Raw genomic sequence first — 16502 nt, 5'->3', positions numbered from 1 at the left:
GAAACGAGAACAAACTTTTCCCGGTCATTTTACACAGCTAAAGTGGTTTAGTATTTTCTCTTATTTAGACACCAACACATTAAAGAACACGTCTACAACCTGTAAAAACCATCCCAGCGAGGAAAGTCTTGAGGTTAGCGAGCTATTTATTGGCACGCTCTTGCTTAGCCGCCCATAGTTAGCGATTATAGCGTAACGTTAACCGGCTGGCCAGGTATCAACATAGCCAGTCAGTGCACTTGTTGGTGATACGTGGATTCAACTTGGAAGGTAGCTACAGATAACTTGTTTTGTGACCGTATGCAGGTTATTATTCCAACCTTGCTCTAACGTTAAGTCAACTACACAAGGTCTCGGTGAACAACTGAATCAGGTGTGTTTTGAGCAAGGATGGAACAAAAACCTGCACACCAGTTCTCTAGGGCTTAGGGTTGGACATCCTGGCATCTGCTCCAATATACCGAGGGTGGCTTGATTCATTATAACCAGGACCCTGTGTTTTGGTTAATTCATTATAACCAGGCCCCTGTGTTTTGGTTAATTCATTATAACCAGGACCCTGTGTTTTGACTAATCGTGTTGATTCATTATAACCAGGACCCTGTGTTTTTACTAATCGTGTTGATTCATTATATCTAGGACACTGTGTTTTGGCTAATCGTGTTGATTCATTATAACCAGGACCCTGTGTTTTGGTATTTTTTTTAATTTGAAGCCTTTTCTATAAATTTGAATTAGAACGAAAATGAAAGCAGTTGTCTGAGGATGTTTCTGGACCATCTGACATGAAAAAGAAACAGGACCGATTGATTCAAAATCTTTTAAATAAAGTTTTTTTTATTTTTTAAACAATGTCATGTGACGAACACGATTAACCAAAACACAAAGGGCCCTAACATTCTAACAACTTAACATCTCTTGTTTCAGATACTTTCATGTTTTAGATTTCAACATGTCCTTGAGTGCAGTCCACTCCACACTGTCTAGTCTGAAAACATGTCAGACAGATATTGGAACGGGGATGGACATTGTGACCGACGTTGCTCTGGACGTGGCAGAAACAGCAGGTAGGTTAGTGGCACGTCTCTATCAGAGAGACACTTGGTGCAGAAACAGCAGGTAGGTTAGTGGCACGTCTCTATCAGAGAGACACTTGGTGCAGAAACAGCAGGTAGGTTAGTGGCACGTCGTCTCTATCAGAGAGACACTTGGTGCAGAAACAGCAGGTAGGTTAGTGGCACGTCGTCTCTATCAGAGAGACACTTGGGGCAGAAACAGCAGGTAGGTTAGTGGCACGTCTCTATCAGAGAGACACTTGGTGCAGAAACAGCAGGTAGGTTAGTGGCACGTCTCTATCAGAGAGACACTTGGTGCAGAAACAGCAGGTAGGTCAGTGGCACGTCTCTATCAGAGAGACACTTGGGGCAGAAACAGCAGGTAGGTTAGTGGCACGTCTCTATCAGAGAGACACTTGGTGCAGAAACAGCAGGTAGGTCAGTGGCACGTCTCTATCAGAGAGACACTTGGTTCAGAAACAGGAGGTAGGTCAGTGGCACGTCTCTATCAGAGAGACACTTGGGGCAGAAACAGCAGGTAGGTTAGTGGCACGTCTCTATCAGAGAGACACTTGGTGCAGAAACAGCAGGTAGGTTAGTGGCACGTCGTCTCTATCAGAGAGACACTTGGTGCAGAAACAGCAGGTAGGTTAGTGGCACGTCTCTATCAGAGAGACACTTGGTTCAGAAACAGCAGGTAGGTCAGTGGCACGTCTCTATCAGAGAGACACTTGGTTCAGAAACAGCAGGTAGGTTAGTGGCACGTCTCTATCAGAGAGACACTTGGTGCAGAAACAGCAGGTAGGTTAGTGGCACGTCTCTATCAGAGAGACACTTGGTGCAGAAACAGCAGGTAGGTTAGTGGCACGTCTCTATCAGAGAGACACTTGGTTCAGAAACAGCAGGTAGGTTAGTGGCACGTCTCTATCAGAGAGACACTTGGGGCAGGTAGGTTAGTGGCACGTCTCTATCAGAGAGACACTTGGTGCAGAAACAGCAGGTAGGTTAGTGGCACGTCTCTATCAGAGAGACACTTGGGGCAGGTAGGTTAGTGGCACGTCTCTATCAGAGAGACACTTGGTGCAGAAACAGCAGGTAGGTTAGTGGCACGTCTCTATCAGAGAGACACTTGGTTCAGAAACAGCAGGTAGGTTAGTGGCACGTCTCTATCAGAGAGACACTTGGTGCAGAAACAGCAGGTAGGTTAGTGGCACGTCTCTATCAGAGAGACACTTGGGGCAGAAACAGCAGGTAGGTTAGTGGCACGTCTCTATCAGAGAGACACTTGGGGCAGGTAGGTTAGTGGCACGTCTCTATCAGAGAGACACTTGGTGCAGAAACAGCAGGTAGGTTAGTGGCACGTCTCTATCAGAGAGACACTTGGTGCAGAAACAGCAGGTAGGTTAGTGGCACGTCGTCTCTATCAGAGAGACACTTGGTGCAGAAACAGCAGGTAGGTTAGTGGCACGTCGTCTCTATCAGAGAGACACTTGGTGCAGAAACAGCAGGTAGGTCAGTGGCACGTCTCTATCAGAGAGACACTTGGGGCAGAAACAGCAGGTAGGTTAGTGGCACGTCTCTATCAGGGAGACACTTGGTGCAGAAACAGCAGGTAGGTTAGTGGCACGTCTCTATCAGAGAGACACTTGGTGCAGAAACAGCAGGTAGGTCAGTGGCACGTCTCTATCAGAGAGACACTTGGTTCAGAAACAGCAGGTAGGTCAGTGGCACGTCTCTATCAGAGAGACACTTGGGGCAGAAACAGCAGGTAGGTTAGTGGCACGTCTCTATCAGAGAGACACTTGGTGCAGAAACAGCAGGTAGGTTAGTGGCACGTCGTCTCTATCAGAGAGACACTTGGTGCAGAAACAGCAGGTAGGTTAGTGGCACGTCTCTATCAGAGAGACACTTGGTTCAGAAACAGCAGGTAGGTTAGTGGCACGTCTCTATCAGAGAGACACTTGGTTCAGAAACAGCAGGTAGGTTAGTGGCACGTCTCTATCAGAGAGACACTTGGTGCAGAAACAGCAGGTAGGTTAGTGGCACGTCTCTATCAGAGAGACACTTGGTTCAGAAACAGCAGGTAGGTTAGTGGCACGTCTCTATCAGAGAGACACTTGGGGCAGGTAGGTTAGTGGCACGTCTCTATCAGAGAGACACTTGGTGCAGAAACAGCAGGTAGGTTAGTGGCACGTCTCTATCAGAGAGACACTTGGGGCAGGTAGGTTAGTGGCACGTCTCTATCAGAGAGACACTTGGTGCAGAAACAGCAGGTAGGTTAGTGGCACGTCTCTATCAGAGAGACACTTGGTTCAGAAACAGCAGGTAGGTTAGTGGCACGTCTCTATCAGAGAGACACTTGGTGCAGAAACAGCAGGTAGGTTAGTGGCACGTCTCTATCAGAGAGACACTTGGGGCAGAAACAGCAGGTAGGTTAGTGGCACGTCTCTATCAGAGAGACACTTGGGGCAGGTAGGTTAGTGGCACGTCTCTATCAGAGAGACACTTGGTGCAGAAACAGCAGGTAGGTTAGTGGCACGTCTCTATCAGGGAGACACTTGGTGCAGAAACAGCAGGTAGGTTAGTGGCACGTCTCTATCAGAGAGACACTTGGTGCAGAAACAGCAGGTAGGTCAGTGGCACGTCTCTATCAGAGAGACACTTGGTTCAGAAACAGCAGGTAGGTCAGTGGCACGTCTCTATCAGAGAGACACTTGGGGCAGAAACAGCAGGTAGGTTAGTGGCACGTCTCTATCAGAGAGACACTTGGTGCAGAAACAGCAGGTAGGTTAGTGGCACGTCGTCTCTATCAGAGAGACACTTGGTGCAGAAACAGCAGGTAGGTTAGTGGCACGTCTCTATCAGAGAGACACTTGGTTCAGAAACAGCAGGTAGGTTAGTGGCACGTCTCTATCAGAGAGACACTTGGTTCAGAAACAGCAGGTAGGTTAGTGGCACGTCTCTATCAGAGAGACACTTGGTGCAGAAACAGCAGGTAGGTTAGTGGCACGTCTCTATCAGAGAGACACTTGGTTCAGAAACAGCAGGTAGGTTAGTGGCACGTCTCTATCAGAGAGACACTTGGGGCAGGTAGGTTAGTGGCACGTCTCTATCAGAGAGACACTTGGTGCAGAAACAGCAGGTAGGTTAGTGGCACGTCTCTATCAGAGAGACACTTGGGGCAGGTAGGTTAGTGGCACGTCTCTATCAGAGAGACACTTGGTGCAGAAACAGCAGGTAGGTTAGTGGCACGTCTCTATCAGAGAGACACTTGGTTCAGAAACAGCAGGTAGGTTAGTGGCACGTCTCTATCAGAGAGACACTTGGTGCAGAAACAGCAGGTAGGTTAGTGGCACGTCTCTATCAGAGAGACACTTGGGGCAGAAACAGCAGGTAGGTTAGTGGCACGTCTCTATCAGAGAGACACTTGGGGCAGGTAGGTTAGTGGCACGTCTCTATCAGAGAGACACTTGGTGCAGAAACAGCAGGTAGGTTAGTGGCACGTCTCTATCAGAGAGACACTTGGTTCAGAAACAGCAGGTAGGTTAGTGGCACGTCTCTATCAGAGAGACACTTGGTGCAGAAACAGCAGGTAGGTTAGTGGCACGTCTCTATCAGAGAGACACTTGGTGCAGAAACAGCAGGTAGGTTAGTGGCACGTCTCTATCAGAGAGACACTTGGTTCAGAAACAGCAGGTAGGTTAGTGGCACGTCTCTATCAGAGAGACACTTGGGGCAGGTAGGTTAGTGGCACGTCTCTATCAGAGAGACACTTGGTGCAGAAACAGCAGGTAGGTTAGTGGCACGTCTCTATCAGAGAGACACTTGGGGCAGGTAGGTTAGTGGCACGTCTCTATCAGAGAGACACTTGGTGCAGAAACAGCAGGTAGGTTAGTGGCACGTCTCTATCAGAGAGACACTTGGTTCAGAAACAGCAGGTAGGTTAGTGGCACGTCTCTATCAGAGAGACACTTGGTGCAGAAACAGCAGGTAGGTTAGTGGCACGTCTCTATCAGAGAGACACTTGGGGCAGAAACAGCAGGTAGGTTAGTGGCACGTCTCTATCAGAGAGACACTTGGGGCAGAAACAGCAGGTAGGTTAGTGGCACGTCTCTATCAGAGAGACACTTGGGGCAGGTAGGTTAGTGGCACGTCTCTATCAGAGAGACACTTGGTGCAGAAACAGCAGGTAGGTTAGTGGCACGTCTCTATCAGAGAGACACTTGGTTCAGAAACAGCAGGTAGGTTAGTGGCACGTCTCTATCAGAGAGACACTTGGTGCAGAAACAGCAGGTAGGTTAGTGGCACGTCTCTATCAGAGAGACACTTGGTGCAGAAACAGCAGGTAGGTTAGTGGCACGTCTCTATCAGAGAGACACTTGGTTCAGAAACAGCAGGTAGGTTAGTGGCACGTCTCTATCAGAGAGACACTTGGTGCAGAAACAGCAGGTAGGTTAGTGGCACGTCGTCTCTATCAGAGAGACACTTGGTGCAGAAACAGCAGGTAGGTTAGTGGCACGTCTCTATCAGAGAGACACTTGGTGCAGAAACAGCAGGTAGGTTAGTGGCACGTCTCTATCAGAGAGACACTTGGTGCAGAAACAGCAGGTAGGTTAGTGGCAAGTCTCTATCAGAGAGACACTTGGGGCAGAAACAGCAGGTAGGTTAGTGGCACGTCTCTATCAGAGAGACACTTGGGGCAGAAACAGCAGGTAGGTTAGTGGCACGTCTCTATCAGAGAGACACTTGGTTCAGAAACAGCAGGTAGGTCAGTGGCACGTCTCTATCAGAGAGACACTTGGGGCAGAAACAGCAGGTAGGTTAGTGGCACGTCTCTATCAGAGAGACACTTGACTGTGCTGGTAATATCTTTGTTGAATCCTTCTCACTGGACAGGCTCTTTGTGTGTATGTCAATGGGACTGTCTGACTGACTGTCTGACTGACTGACTGTCTGACTGACTGTCTGACTGACTGACTGACTGACTGACTGTCTGACTGACTGACTGACTGACTCTCTGTCTGACTGACTCTCTGTCTGACTGACTGTCTGACTGTCTGTCTGTCTGACTGTCTGACGTAACTAGGAAGTGGAGCGGTTCACACAAGGATGTCACTTGAGGATTTTGGTATATTGAAGTTTTTACGAGCCCAGGTCAAAACTCTGTGCCGTGTGATATTTGAAAATATTTAATCTCTAGCCAGCAGGCTAGTTGGACACATGTTCTACTAGCTCGGTCTGGAAAGCACTAGCCAGCAGGCTAGTTGGACACATTTTCTACTAGCTCGGTCTGGAAAGCACTAGCCAGCAGGCTAGTTGGACACATTTTCTACTATACAGAGCTATGGAATGCTGTCTACCATTTGGAAGCTTGTGTCACCATAACAACAGTATACAGAGATATGGAATGCTGTCTACCATTTGGAAGCTTGTGTCACCATAACAACAGTATACAGAGATATGGAATGCTGTCTACCATTTGGAAGCTTGTGTCACCATAACAACAGTATACAGAGATATGGAATGCTGTCTACCATTTGGAAGCTTGTGTCACCATAACAACAGTATACAGAGATATGGAATGCTGTCTACCATTTGGAAGCTTGTGTCACCATAACAACAGTATACAGAGATATGAATAATTGTGTATGATGTGATGATTATTACAGGAACTGAGAATGATGCAGTCCTGAAGAAGCTGGAGGTGATGATGCTGGAGTGTGCCAAACTGGACCAGGAGATCGACTGCTTCGTTGAGGTGGTGAACTGTGTCACTGCAGAGGTGAGGTACTGAACTACAGGGGTCAAAGTTCATTTTCTGTCGGATGGATTCTGGAGATCAGTGGGGATCCTCAAACGGCAGTGTGTAGCCTACTGTAGCTGTTGGATAAGGAATTACAATCCTCTATGTTATCACTCAGAATGTCACTTTCCAGTGATACTAGTCATGTAATGGTGTTATTAAACTAAACCAGACAATAGATGATATATTTACCTAGTCATGTAATGGTGTTATTATAGACAATAGATGATATATTTACCTAGTCATGTTATTAAACTAAACCAGACAATAGATGATATATTTACCTAGTCATGTTATTAAACTAAACCAGACAATAGATGATATATTTACCTAGTCATGTAATGGTGTTATTATAGACAATAGATGATATATTTACCTAGTCATGTTATTAAACTAAACCAGACAATAGATGATATATTTACCTAGTCATGTTATTAAACTAAACCAGACAATAGATGATATATTTACCCCATAGAACAATGTAGTACTAAATAAACAGGTAACATTTCTTTAAATGGACAATTCTGTGAACTGTCTTATGACGTGCAGGAGCATGCTGGGAGTTGTAGTTTTGTATGATGTCTACTTTTTTTACTCAGTCAATAGATGATATATTTACCCCATAGAACAATGTAGTACTAAATAAACAGGTAACATTTCTTTAAATGGACAATTCTGTGAACTGTCTTGTGCCAGTTTTGAATTGATACAATACCTGTTAGCGAAGGTTTCATCTTGAGTTGACGTGCAGGAGCATGCTGGGAGTTGTAGTTTTGTATGATGTCTACTTTGATGCTAATTAGCATTTTCTAATCTGTGAGGAAATAGAGACAAATATATTGATAAAAGTCTCCTTGTCCTAGAGATATATTGATAAAAGTCACCTTGTCCTAGAGATATATTGATAAAAGTCACCTTGTCCTAGAGATATATTGATAAGTCACCTTGTCCTAGAGATATATTGATAAGTCACCTTGTCCTAGAGATATATTGATAAAATTCACCTTGTCCTAGAGATATATTGATAAAAGTCACCTTGTCCTGGAGATATATTGATAAAAGTCACCTTGTCCTGGAGATATATTGATAAAAGTCACCTTGTCCTGGAGATATATTGATAAAAGTCACCTTGTCCTGGAGATATATTGATAAAAGTCACCTTGTCCTGGAGATATATTGATAAGTCACCTTGTCCTAGAGATATATTGATAAAATTCACCTTGTCCTAGAGATATATTGATAAGTCACCTTGTCCTAGAGATATATTGATAAGTCACCTTGTCCTGGAGATATATTGATAAGTCACCTTGTCCTGGAGATATATTGATCAAATTCACCTTGTCCTAGAGATATATTGATAAGTCACCTTGTCCTAGAGATATATTGATAAAATTCACCTTGTCCTGGAGATATATTGATAAAAGTCACCTTGTCCTAGAGATATATTGATAAAAGTCACCTTGTCCTAGAGATATATTGATAAGTCACCTTGTCCTAGAGATATATTGATAAAAGTCACCTTGTCCTGGAGATATATTGATAAAAGTCACCTTGTCCTAGAGATATATTGATAAGTCACCTTGTCCTGGAGATATATTGATAAGTCACCTTGTCCTAGAGATATATTGATAAAAGTCACCTTGTCCTAGAGATATATTGATAAAAGTCACCTTGTCCTGGAGATATATTGATAAAAGTCACCTTGTCCTAGAGATATATTGATAAAATTCACCTTGTCCTGGAGATATATTGATAAAAGTCACCTTGTCCTAGAGATATATTGATAAAAGTCACCTTGTCCTGGAGATATATTGATAAAATTCACCTTGTCCTAGAGATATATTGATAAAAGTCTCCTTGTCCTGGAGATATATTGATAAAAGTCACCTTGTCCTGGAGATATATTGATAAAAGTCACCTTGTCCTGGAGATATATTGATAAAAGTCACCTTGTCCTGGAGATATATTGATAAAAGTCACCTTGTCCTAGAGATATATTGATAAGTCACCTTGTCCTAGAGATATATTGATAAAAGTCACCTTGTCCTGGAGATATATTGATAAAAGTCACCTTGTCCTGGAGATATATTGATAAAATTCACCTTGTCCTGGAGAGATTTACATGGTAATCAAAACGTCACTCCGGGGTAAACTACACCAAACACAGTCCTTATTTTAACGGTTTCTAAAAATCCCCTATAGGGGGGAAAAATGAATGGTGAGAGAAAGATTGGAACCACTTCCCTGTTTTTGACCCGCTAGGTTTTATGGGTATTATGACACCACCTCCACGGTGGGGCTCTATAACACCCAGGTCGTATTCCTTTGGCAGCAAACGTATCGAAGCGGTCTGAAACAGGGAGGGACTAACTGATCATCTGAAACAGGGAGGACTAACTGATCGTCTGAAACAGGGAGGACTAACTGATCGTCTGAAACAGGGAGGGGCTAACTGATCGTCTGAAACAGGGAGGGGCTAACTGATCATCTGAAACAGGGAGGGACTAACTGATCATCTGAAACAGGGAGGGGATAACTGATCGTCTGAAACAGGGAGGGACTAACTGATCATCTGAAACGGAGGGACTAACTGATCGTCTGAAACAGGGAGGGACTAACTGATCGTCTGAAACAGGGAGGGACTAACTGATCGTCTGAAACAGGGAGGGACTAACTGATCGTCTGAAACAGGGAGGGACTAACTGATCATCTGAAACAGGGAGGGACTAACTGATCGTCTGAAACAGGGAGGGACTAACTGATCGTCTGAAACAGGGAGGGACTAACTGATCATCTGAAACAGGGAGGGACTAACTGATCGTCTGAAACAGGGAGGGACTAACTGATCTGAAACAGGGAGGGGCTAACTGATCTGAAACAGGGAGGGCTAACTGATCTGAAACAGGGAGGGGCTAACTGATCTGAAACAGGGAGGGGCTAACTGATCTGAAACAGGGAGGGGCTAACTGATCATCTGAAACAGGGAGGGACTAACTGATCGTCTGAAACAGGGAGGGGCTAACTGATCGTCTGAAACAGGGAGGGGCTAACTGATCGTCTGAAACAGGGAGGGACTAACTGATCGTCTGAAACAGGGAGGGACTAACTGATCGTCTGAAACAGGGAGGGGCTAACTGATCATCTGAAACAGGGAGGGGCTAACTGATCATCTGAAACAGGGAGGGGCTAACTGATCATCTGAAACAGGGAGGGGCTAACTGATCATCTGAAACAGGGAGGGACTAACTGATCGTCTGAAATAGGGAGGGACTAACTGATCTGAAACAGGGAGGGACTAACTGATCTGAAACAGGGAGGGACTAACTGATCGTCTGAAACAGGGAGGGACTAACTGATCGTCTGAAACAGGGAGGGACTAACTGATCTGAAACGGGGAGGGACTAACTGATCTGAAACGGGGAGGGACTAACTGATCGTCTGAAACAGGGAGGGACTAACTGATCGTCTGAAACAGGGAGGGACTAACTGATCGTCTGAAACAGGGAGGGACTAACTGATCGTCTGAAACAGGGAGGGGCTAACTGATCGTCTGAAACAGGGAGGGGCTAACTGATCGTCTGAAACAGGGAGGGGCTAACTGATCATCTGAAACAGGGAGGGACTAACTGATCGTCTGAAATAGGGAGGGACTAACTGATCATGTCCAATACCACCTGTCTTCCCCCCCCCCTAGAGCACCTGTCTGCCCCCTAGAGCACCTGTCTGCCCCCCAGAGCACCTGTCTGCCCCCCCCACCCCCAGAGCACCTGTCTGCCCCCCCCAGAGCACCTGTCTGCCCCCCAGAGCACCTGTCTGCCCTCCCTAGAGCACCTGCCCTCCCCCAGAGCACTTGTCTGCCCCCAGAGCACTTGTCTGCCCCCAGAGCACCTGTCTGCCCCCCCAGAGCACCTGTCTGACCCCCCCAGAGCACCTGTTTGCCCCCCCCCAGCACCTGTCTGCCCCCAGAGCACCTGTCTGCCCCCAGAGCACCTGTCTGCCCCCCAGAGCACCTGTCTGCCCTCCCAGAGCACCTGTCTGCCCCTCCCCCAGCACCTGTCTGCCGGCCCCCAGCACCTGTCTGATGTTACCTGCCTCCTGTTCTCCAGGTGAGGAACCAGGAGCCCGAGGCCATGTTCAGACTGAAGTCTCTGGTGAAGGAGAAGTTCACTGAGACACACGGCAGTCTGTCTGAGGGAGAGCTACAGAACCACGTCAAGCTGGTCAGCTTTAAGGAGAACGTCAGAAACGCACTCAAAACAGGTGAGGCACACACACACACACACACACACTAGTTGTATGTAGACTAGCAGCATGTCCCACATGGTGACTGGTTAACCTGTCTTGTGTGTATGTTCTGTCTCCATCAGTGAACCCTGAGGCAGCAGAGAATATGGAGGAGGAGATGGATGAGGACGTTGCTGTGACGCAGAGTGAGGTTAACTTCACCTGTCCCCTGACTCAGGTTGGTCTCAGTATCTAACCTGTCCCCTGACTCAGGTTGGTCTCTGTATCTAACCTGTCCCCTGACTCAGGTTGGTCTCAGTATCTAACCTGTCCCCTGACTCAGGTTGGTCTCAGTATCTAACCTGTCCCCTGACTCAGGTTGGTCTCAGTATCTAACCTGTCCCCTGACTCAGGTTGGTCTCAGTATCTAACCTGTCCCCTGACTCAGGTTGGTCTCGGTATCTAACCTGTCCCCTGACTCAGGTTGGTCTCGGTATCTAACCTGTCCCCTGACTCAGGTTGGTCTCAGTATCTAACCTGTCCCCTGACTCAGGTTGGTCTCAGTATCTAACCTGTCCCCTGACTCAGGTTGGTCTCAGTATCTAACCTGTCCCCTGACTCAGGTTGGTCTCGGTATCTAACCTGTCCCCTGACTCAGGTTGGTCTCGGTATCTAACCTGTCCCCTGACTCAGGTTGGTCTCAGTATCTAACCTGTCCCCTGACTCAGGTTGGTCTCGGTATCTAACCTGTCCCTGACTCAGGTTGGTCTGGTATCTAACCTGTCCCCTGACTCAGGTTGGTCTCAGTATCTAACCTGTCCCCTGACTCAGGTTGGTCTCAGTATCTAACCTGTCCCCTGACTCAGGTTGGTCTCAGTATCTAACCTGTCCCCTGACTCAGGTTGGTCTCAGTATCTAACCTGTCCCCTGACTCAGGTTGGTGTCAGTATCTAACCTGTCCCCTGACTCAGGTTGGTCTCAGTATCTAACCTGTCCCCTGACTCAGGTTGGTCTCAGTATCTAACCTGTCCCCTGACTCAGGTTGGTCTCAGTATCTAACCTGTCCCCTGACTCAGGTTGGTGTCAGTATCTAACCTGTCCCCTGACTCAGGTTGGTGTCAGTATCTAACCTGTCCCCTGACTCAGGTTGGTCTCAGTATCTAACCTGTCCCCTGACTCAGGTTGGTCTCTACTCCTCCTGTCAGTATCTAACCTGTCCCATCACTCAGGTTAGTCTCTACTCCTCCTGTCAGTGTCTAACCTGTCCCCTGACTCAGGTTGGTCTCTACTCCTCCTATCAGTGTCTAACCTGTCCCCTATCTCAGGTTGGTCTCTACTCTACAGGACAATAAAGCCTTACAGTCTGGTTGTCTCCATGTTGTTGTGTGGCCCTGCAGGTGGAGATGGTGAACCCAATGAAGAACAAGAAGTGTAACCATCACTACGACCGGGATGCCATTATGGGGATGATCAAGGCCAGGCAAAACCAGAAGAAGAAGTTACGGTGAGACTTGGCGCTCCTTTTGTCTGGTTTAGTCTATTCATTTACACTCTGTTGTCTTGAGTCTGCCTGTTACTGTTAGGACCTTGTCTTATCAGGATGTGATGTCGTCTCTCTGTCCTACTGTCTGGTTTAGTCAATTCATTTACACTCTGTTGTCTTGAGTCTGCCTGTTACTGTTAGGACCTTGTCTTATCAGGATGTGATGTCGTCTCTCTGCCCTACCCCTGTTGCTATAGCACCTTGTCAATCAGGATGTGATGTCGTCTCTCCGTCCTACCCTGTTGCTATAGCACCTTGTCAATCAGGATGTGATGTCGTCTCTCTGTCCTACCCTGTTGCTATAGCACCTTGTCAATCAGGATGTGATGTCGTCTCTCTGCCCTACCCTGTTGCTATAGCACCTTGTCAATCAGGATGTGATGTCGTCTCTCCGTCCTACCCTGTTGCTATAGCACCTTGTCAATCAGGATGTGATGTCGTCTCTCCGTCCTACCCTGTTGCTATAGCACCTTGTCAATCAGGATGTGATGTCGTCTCTCCGTCCTACCCTGTTGCTATAGCACCTTGTCAATCAGGATGTGATGTCGTCTCTTCGTCCTACCCTGTTGCTATAGCACCTTGTCAGTCAGGATGTGATGTCGTCTCTCTGTCCTACCCTGTTGCTATAGCACCTTGTCAATCAGGATGTGATGTCGTCTCTCCGTCCTACCCTGTTGCTATAGCACCTTGTCAATCAGGATGTGATGTCGTCTCTCCGTCCTACCCTGTTGCTATAGCACCTTGTCAATCAGGATGTGATGTCGTCTCTCCGTCCTACCCTGTTGCTATAGCACCTTGTCAATCAGGATGTGATGTCGTCTCTCCGTTCTACCCTGTTGCTATAGCACCTTGTCAATCAGGATGTGATGTCGTCTCTCCGTCCTACCCTGTTGCTATAGCACCTTGTCAATCAGGATGTGATGTCGTCTCTCCGTCTACCCTGTTGCTATAGCACCTTGTCAATCAGGATGTGATGTCGTCTCTCCGTCCTACCCTGTTGCTATAGCACCTTGTCAATCAGGATGTGATGTCGTCTCTCCGTTCTACCCTGTTGCTATAGCACCTTGTCAATCAGGATGTGATGTCGTCTCTCCGTCCTACCCTGTTGCTATAGCACCTTGTCAATCAGGATGTGATGTCGTCTCTCCGTCCTACCCCTGCTGTTTTCTCACCTTGTTTTACACTTAAACAACTGTTGCAGTAAAACATTAGATTGATTCATTAGCATTTTCCTTTTCTCCGTCCCACAGCTGTCCAGTGGTTGGCTGTAGCAACACGGACGTGAAGCAAGGAGATCTGATCCTAGATCAGATGATGAAGAGACAGATCCAGAAGAGGTAGACTACCAAGGCATGATTCTGGTCCAGAAGAGGTAGACTACCAAGGCATAATTCTGATCCAGAAGAGGTAGACTACCAAGGCACTATTCTGGGGTACGCCAACTCATCAAACCTGACAATAATAATTAGACTTTTATTTAATTGAGGAAAAAAACATGACTTGTTGTTGTTGTTGTTGTGACCAAATGTTATCTTGTCTGATCGTATTTGTTCGTCACAGAATTGCACTATTCTGAAGTTTCATATAACAAAACCTCTCTTTATTTATACATAAGGGATTCATATTTTATAGTCAGTCCAATAAAGGTTTATTGGGGGGCAGGTAGCCTAGTGATTACAGCATTGGGCCAGTAACCGAAAGGTTGCTAGAACGAATCCCTAAAAAAAAAATCTGTCATTCTGCCCCTGAACAAGGCAGCTAACCCACTGTTCCCTGGTAGGCTGTCATTGTAAATAATAATTTGTTCTTAACTGACTTGCCTAGTTAAATAAAAAAAATAAAAAAACATTTTAAAAATCCTATGCCTTTGGTGTTGAGAACCTGCAGTTACTGTAATAGACCACTGGGGGGCAGTGTCGTCCCTGGAATACACCACAAAGGGATCAGGAGAGGTGACTCAGGTCATGAAGAGAGAAGCTGGATAATCAGCCTACTTATTCTGAGAGAGTTGGGCTAAATGAATCAGAGAATGTGGGTTTCCTAAATACTTACAAACCACAGAAAGATCATGTCTGTAACATACAAAGTGAAAAGGTTATTGATCTGTAACATACAAAGTGAAAAGGTTATTGATCTGTAACATACAAAGTGAAAAGGTTATTGATCTGTAACATACAAAGTGAAAAGGTTATTGATCTGTAACATACAAAGTGAAAAGGTTATTGATCTGTAACATACAAAGTGAAAAGGTTATTGATCTGTAACATACAAAGTGAAAAGGTTATTGATCTGTAACATACAAAGTGAAAAGGTTATTGATCTGTAACATACAAAGTGAAAAGGTTATTGATCTGTAACATACAAAGTGAAAAGGTTATTGATCTGTAACATACAAAGTGAAAAGGTTATTGATCTGTAACATACAAAGTGAAAAGGTTATTGATCTGTAACATACAAAGTGAAAAGGTTATTGATCTGTAACATACAAAGTGAAAAGGTTATTGATCTGTAACATACAAAGTGAAAAGGTTATTGATCTGTAACATACAAAGTGAAAAGGTTATTGATCTGTAACATACAAAGTGAAAAGGTTATTGATCTGTAACATACAAAGTGAAAAGGTTATTGATCTGTAACATACAAAGTGAAAAGGTTATTGATCTGTAACATACAAAGTGAAAAGGTTATTGATCTGTAACATACAAAGTGAAAAGGTTTGAATCAAGGATGTGGAAATGATCAAGTATCTATTTTCAGTTCCACCCTAAAAGCAGACATTTCATTGTGTGAATCAATTCAGTTGTGATTAAATCTGTCTCCCTCTCCTGCTTCTCTCCTCCTGCTTCTCTCCTCCTGCCTCTCCTGCTTCTCTCCCCCTGCCTCTCCTGCTTCTCTCCTCCTGCTTCTCCCCTCTTGCCTCTCCCCCTGCCTCTCTCTCCTCCTGCCTCTCCTCTCCTGCCTCTCCTCTCCTGCCTCTCCTCTCCTGCCTCTCCCCTCTTGCCTCTCCCCCTGCCTCTCTCTCCTCCTGCCTCTCCTCTCCTGCCTCTCCTCTCCTGCCTCTCCTCTCCTGCTTCTCTCCTCCTGCTTCTCTCCTCCTGCCTCTCCCCTCCTGCCTCTCTCTCTCCTGCCTCTCCCTCTCCTGCCTCTCCCCTCCTGCCTCTCCCCTCCTGCCTCTCCCCTCCTGCCTCTCCCCTCCTGCCTCTCCCCTCCTGCCTCTCCTCTCCTGCCTCTCCCCTCCTGCTTCTCCTCTCCTGCCTCTCCCCTCTTGCCTCTCCCCTCCTGCCTCTCCCCTCTTGCCTCTCCCCTGCCTCTTCTCTCCTGCCTCTCCTCTCCCCTCTTGCCTCTCCCCCTGCCTCTTCTCTCCTGCCTCTTCTCTCCTGCCTCTCCTCTCCTGCCTCTCCCGCCTCTCCCCTGCCTCTCTCCATGCCTCTCCTCTCCTGCCTCTCCCCCTGCCTCTCCTCTCCTGCTTCTCCCCTGCCTCTCCTCCGGCCTCTCCCGCCTCCCCTGCCTCTCCCGCCTCTCCCGCCTCTCCCCTGCCTCTCCCGCCTCTCCTCTCCGGCCTCTGCCTCTCCCTCCTGCCTCTCCCCCTCCTGCCTCTCCTCCCCTGCCTCTCCCCCTGCCCTCCTGCCTCTCCCCCTGCCTCTCCTGCCTCTCCCCTGCCTCTCCTCTCCTGCCTCTCCCCCTGCCTCTCCTCTCCTGCCTCTCTCCTGCCTCTCCTCTCCTGCCTCTCTCCTGCCTCTCCCCCTGCCTCTCCTGCCTCTCCCCTGCCTCTCCTGCCTCTCCCCCTGCCTCTCCCCCTGCCTCTCCCCCTGCCTCTCCCTGCCTCTCCTCTCCTGCCTCTCCTCCCCTGCCTCTCCGTCTCCTGCCTCTCCTCCCC

At 47.1% G+C, this 16502-nt stretch overlaps 1 protein-coding gene across 2 annotated transcripts; it reads left to right on the top strand.

Annotated features, from left to right (window-relative positions):
• Nucleotides 1-14473, top strand: LOC135575105 (E3 SUMO-protein ligase NSE2-like). Of its 2 annotated transcripts, none has more exons than XM_065027303.1 (7): nucleotides 1-133; nucleotides 928-1067; nucleotides 6725-6842; nucleotides 10970-11118; nucleotides 11226-11320; nucleotides 12480-12586; nucleotides 13876-14473. In XM_065027303.1, the coding sequence occupies exons 2-7, from the start codon at nucleotides 953-955 to the stop codon at nucleotides 13964-13966; spliced, it is 675 nt and encodes a 224-aa protein (XP_064883375.1). In that variant the 5' UTR covers nucleotides 1-133; nucleotides 928-952; the 3' UTR covers nucleotides 13967-14473. The 2 variants fall into 2 exon arrangements, with proteins under 2 accessions (XP_064883375.1, XP_064883374.1); XM_065027302.1 differs by having other exon boundaries at nucleotides 2-270.
• Nucleotides 14474-16502: the final 2029 nt, after the last annotated feature.

This window comes from Oncorhynchus nerka, linkage group LG14 (assembly GCF_034236695.1).
Source record: "Oncorhynchus nerka isolate Pitt River linkage group LG14, Oner_Uvic_2.0, whole genome shotgun sequence".
NCBI lineage: Eukaryota > Metazoa > Chordata > Actinopteri > Salmoniformes > Salmonidae > Oncorhynchus > Oncorhynchus nerka.
Note: the sequence above shows the minus strand (reverse complement) of the source record. Positions and strands in the feature narration are given on the sequence as shown.

Bases quoted from the DNA above. Each gene is read 5' to 3' on its own strand.
- LOC135575105 (XM_065027303.1), top strand. From the start codon at position 953: ATGTCCTTGAGTGCAGTCCACTCCACACTGTCTAGTCTGAAAACATGT. The intron at 11,119-11,225 runs GTGAGGCACACA...TGTCTCCATCAG, and splicing joins CAGAAACGCACTCAAAACAG to TGAACCCTGAGGCAGCAGAG. The intron at 11,321-12,479 runs GTTGGTCTCAGT...GTGGCCCTGCAG, and splicing joins TCACCTGTCCCCTGACTCAG to GTGGAGATGGTGAACCCAAT.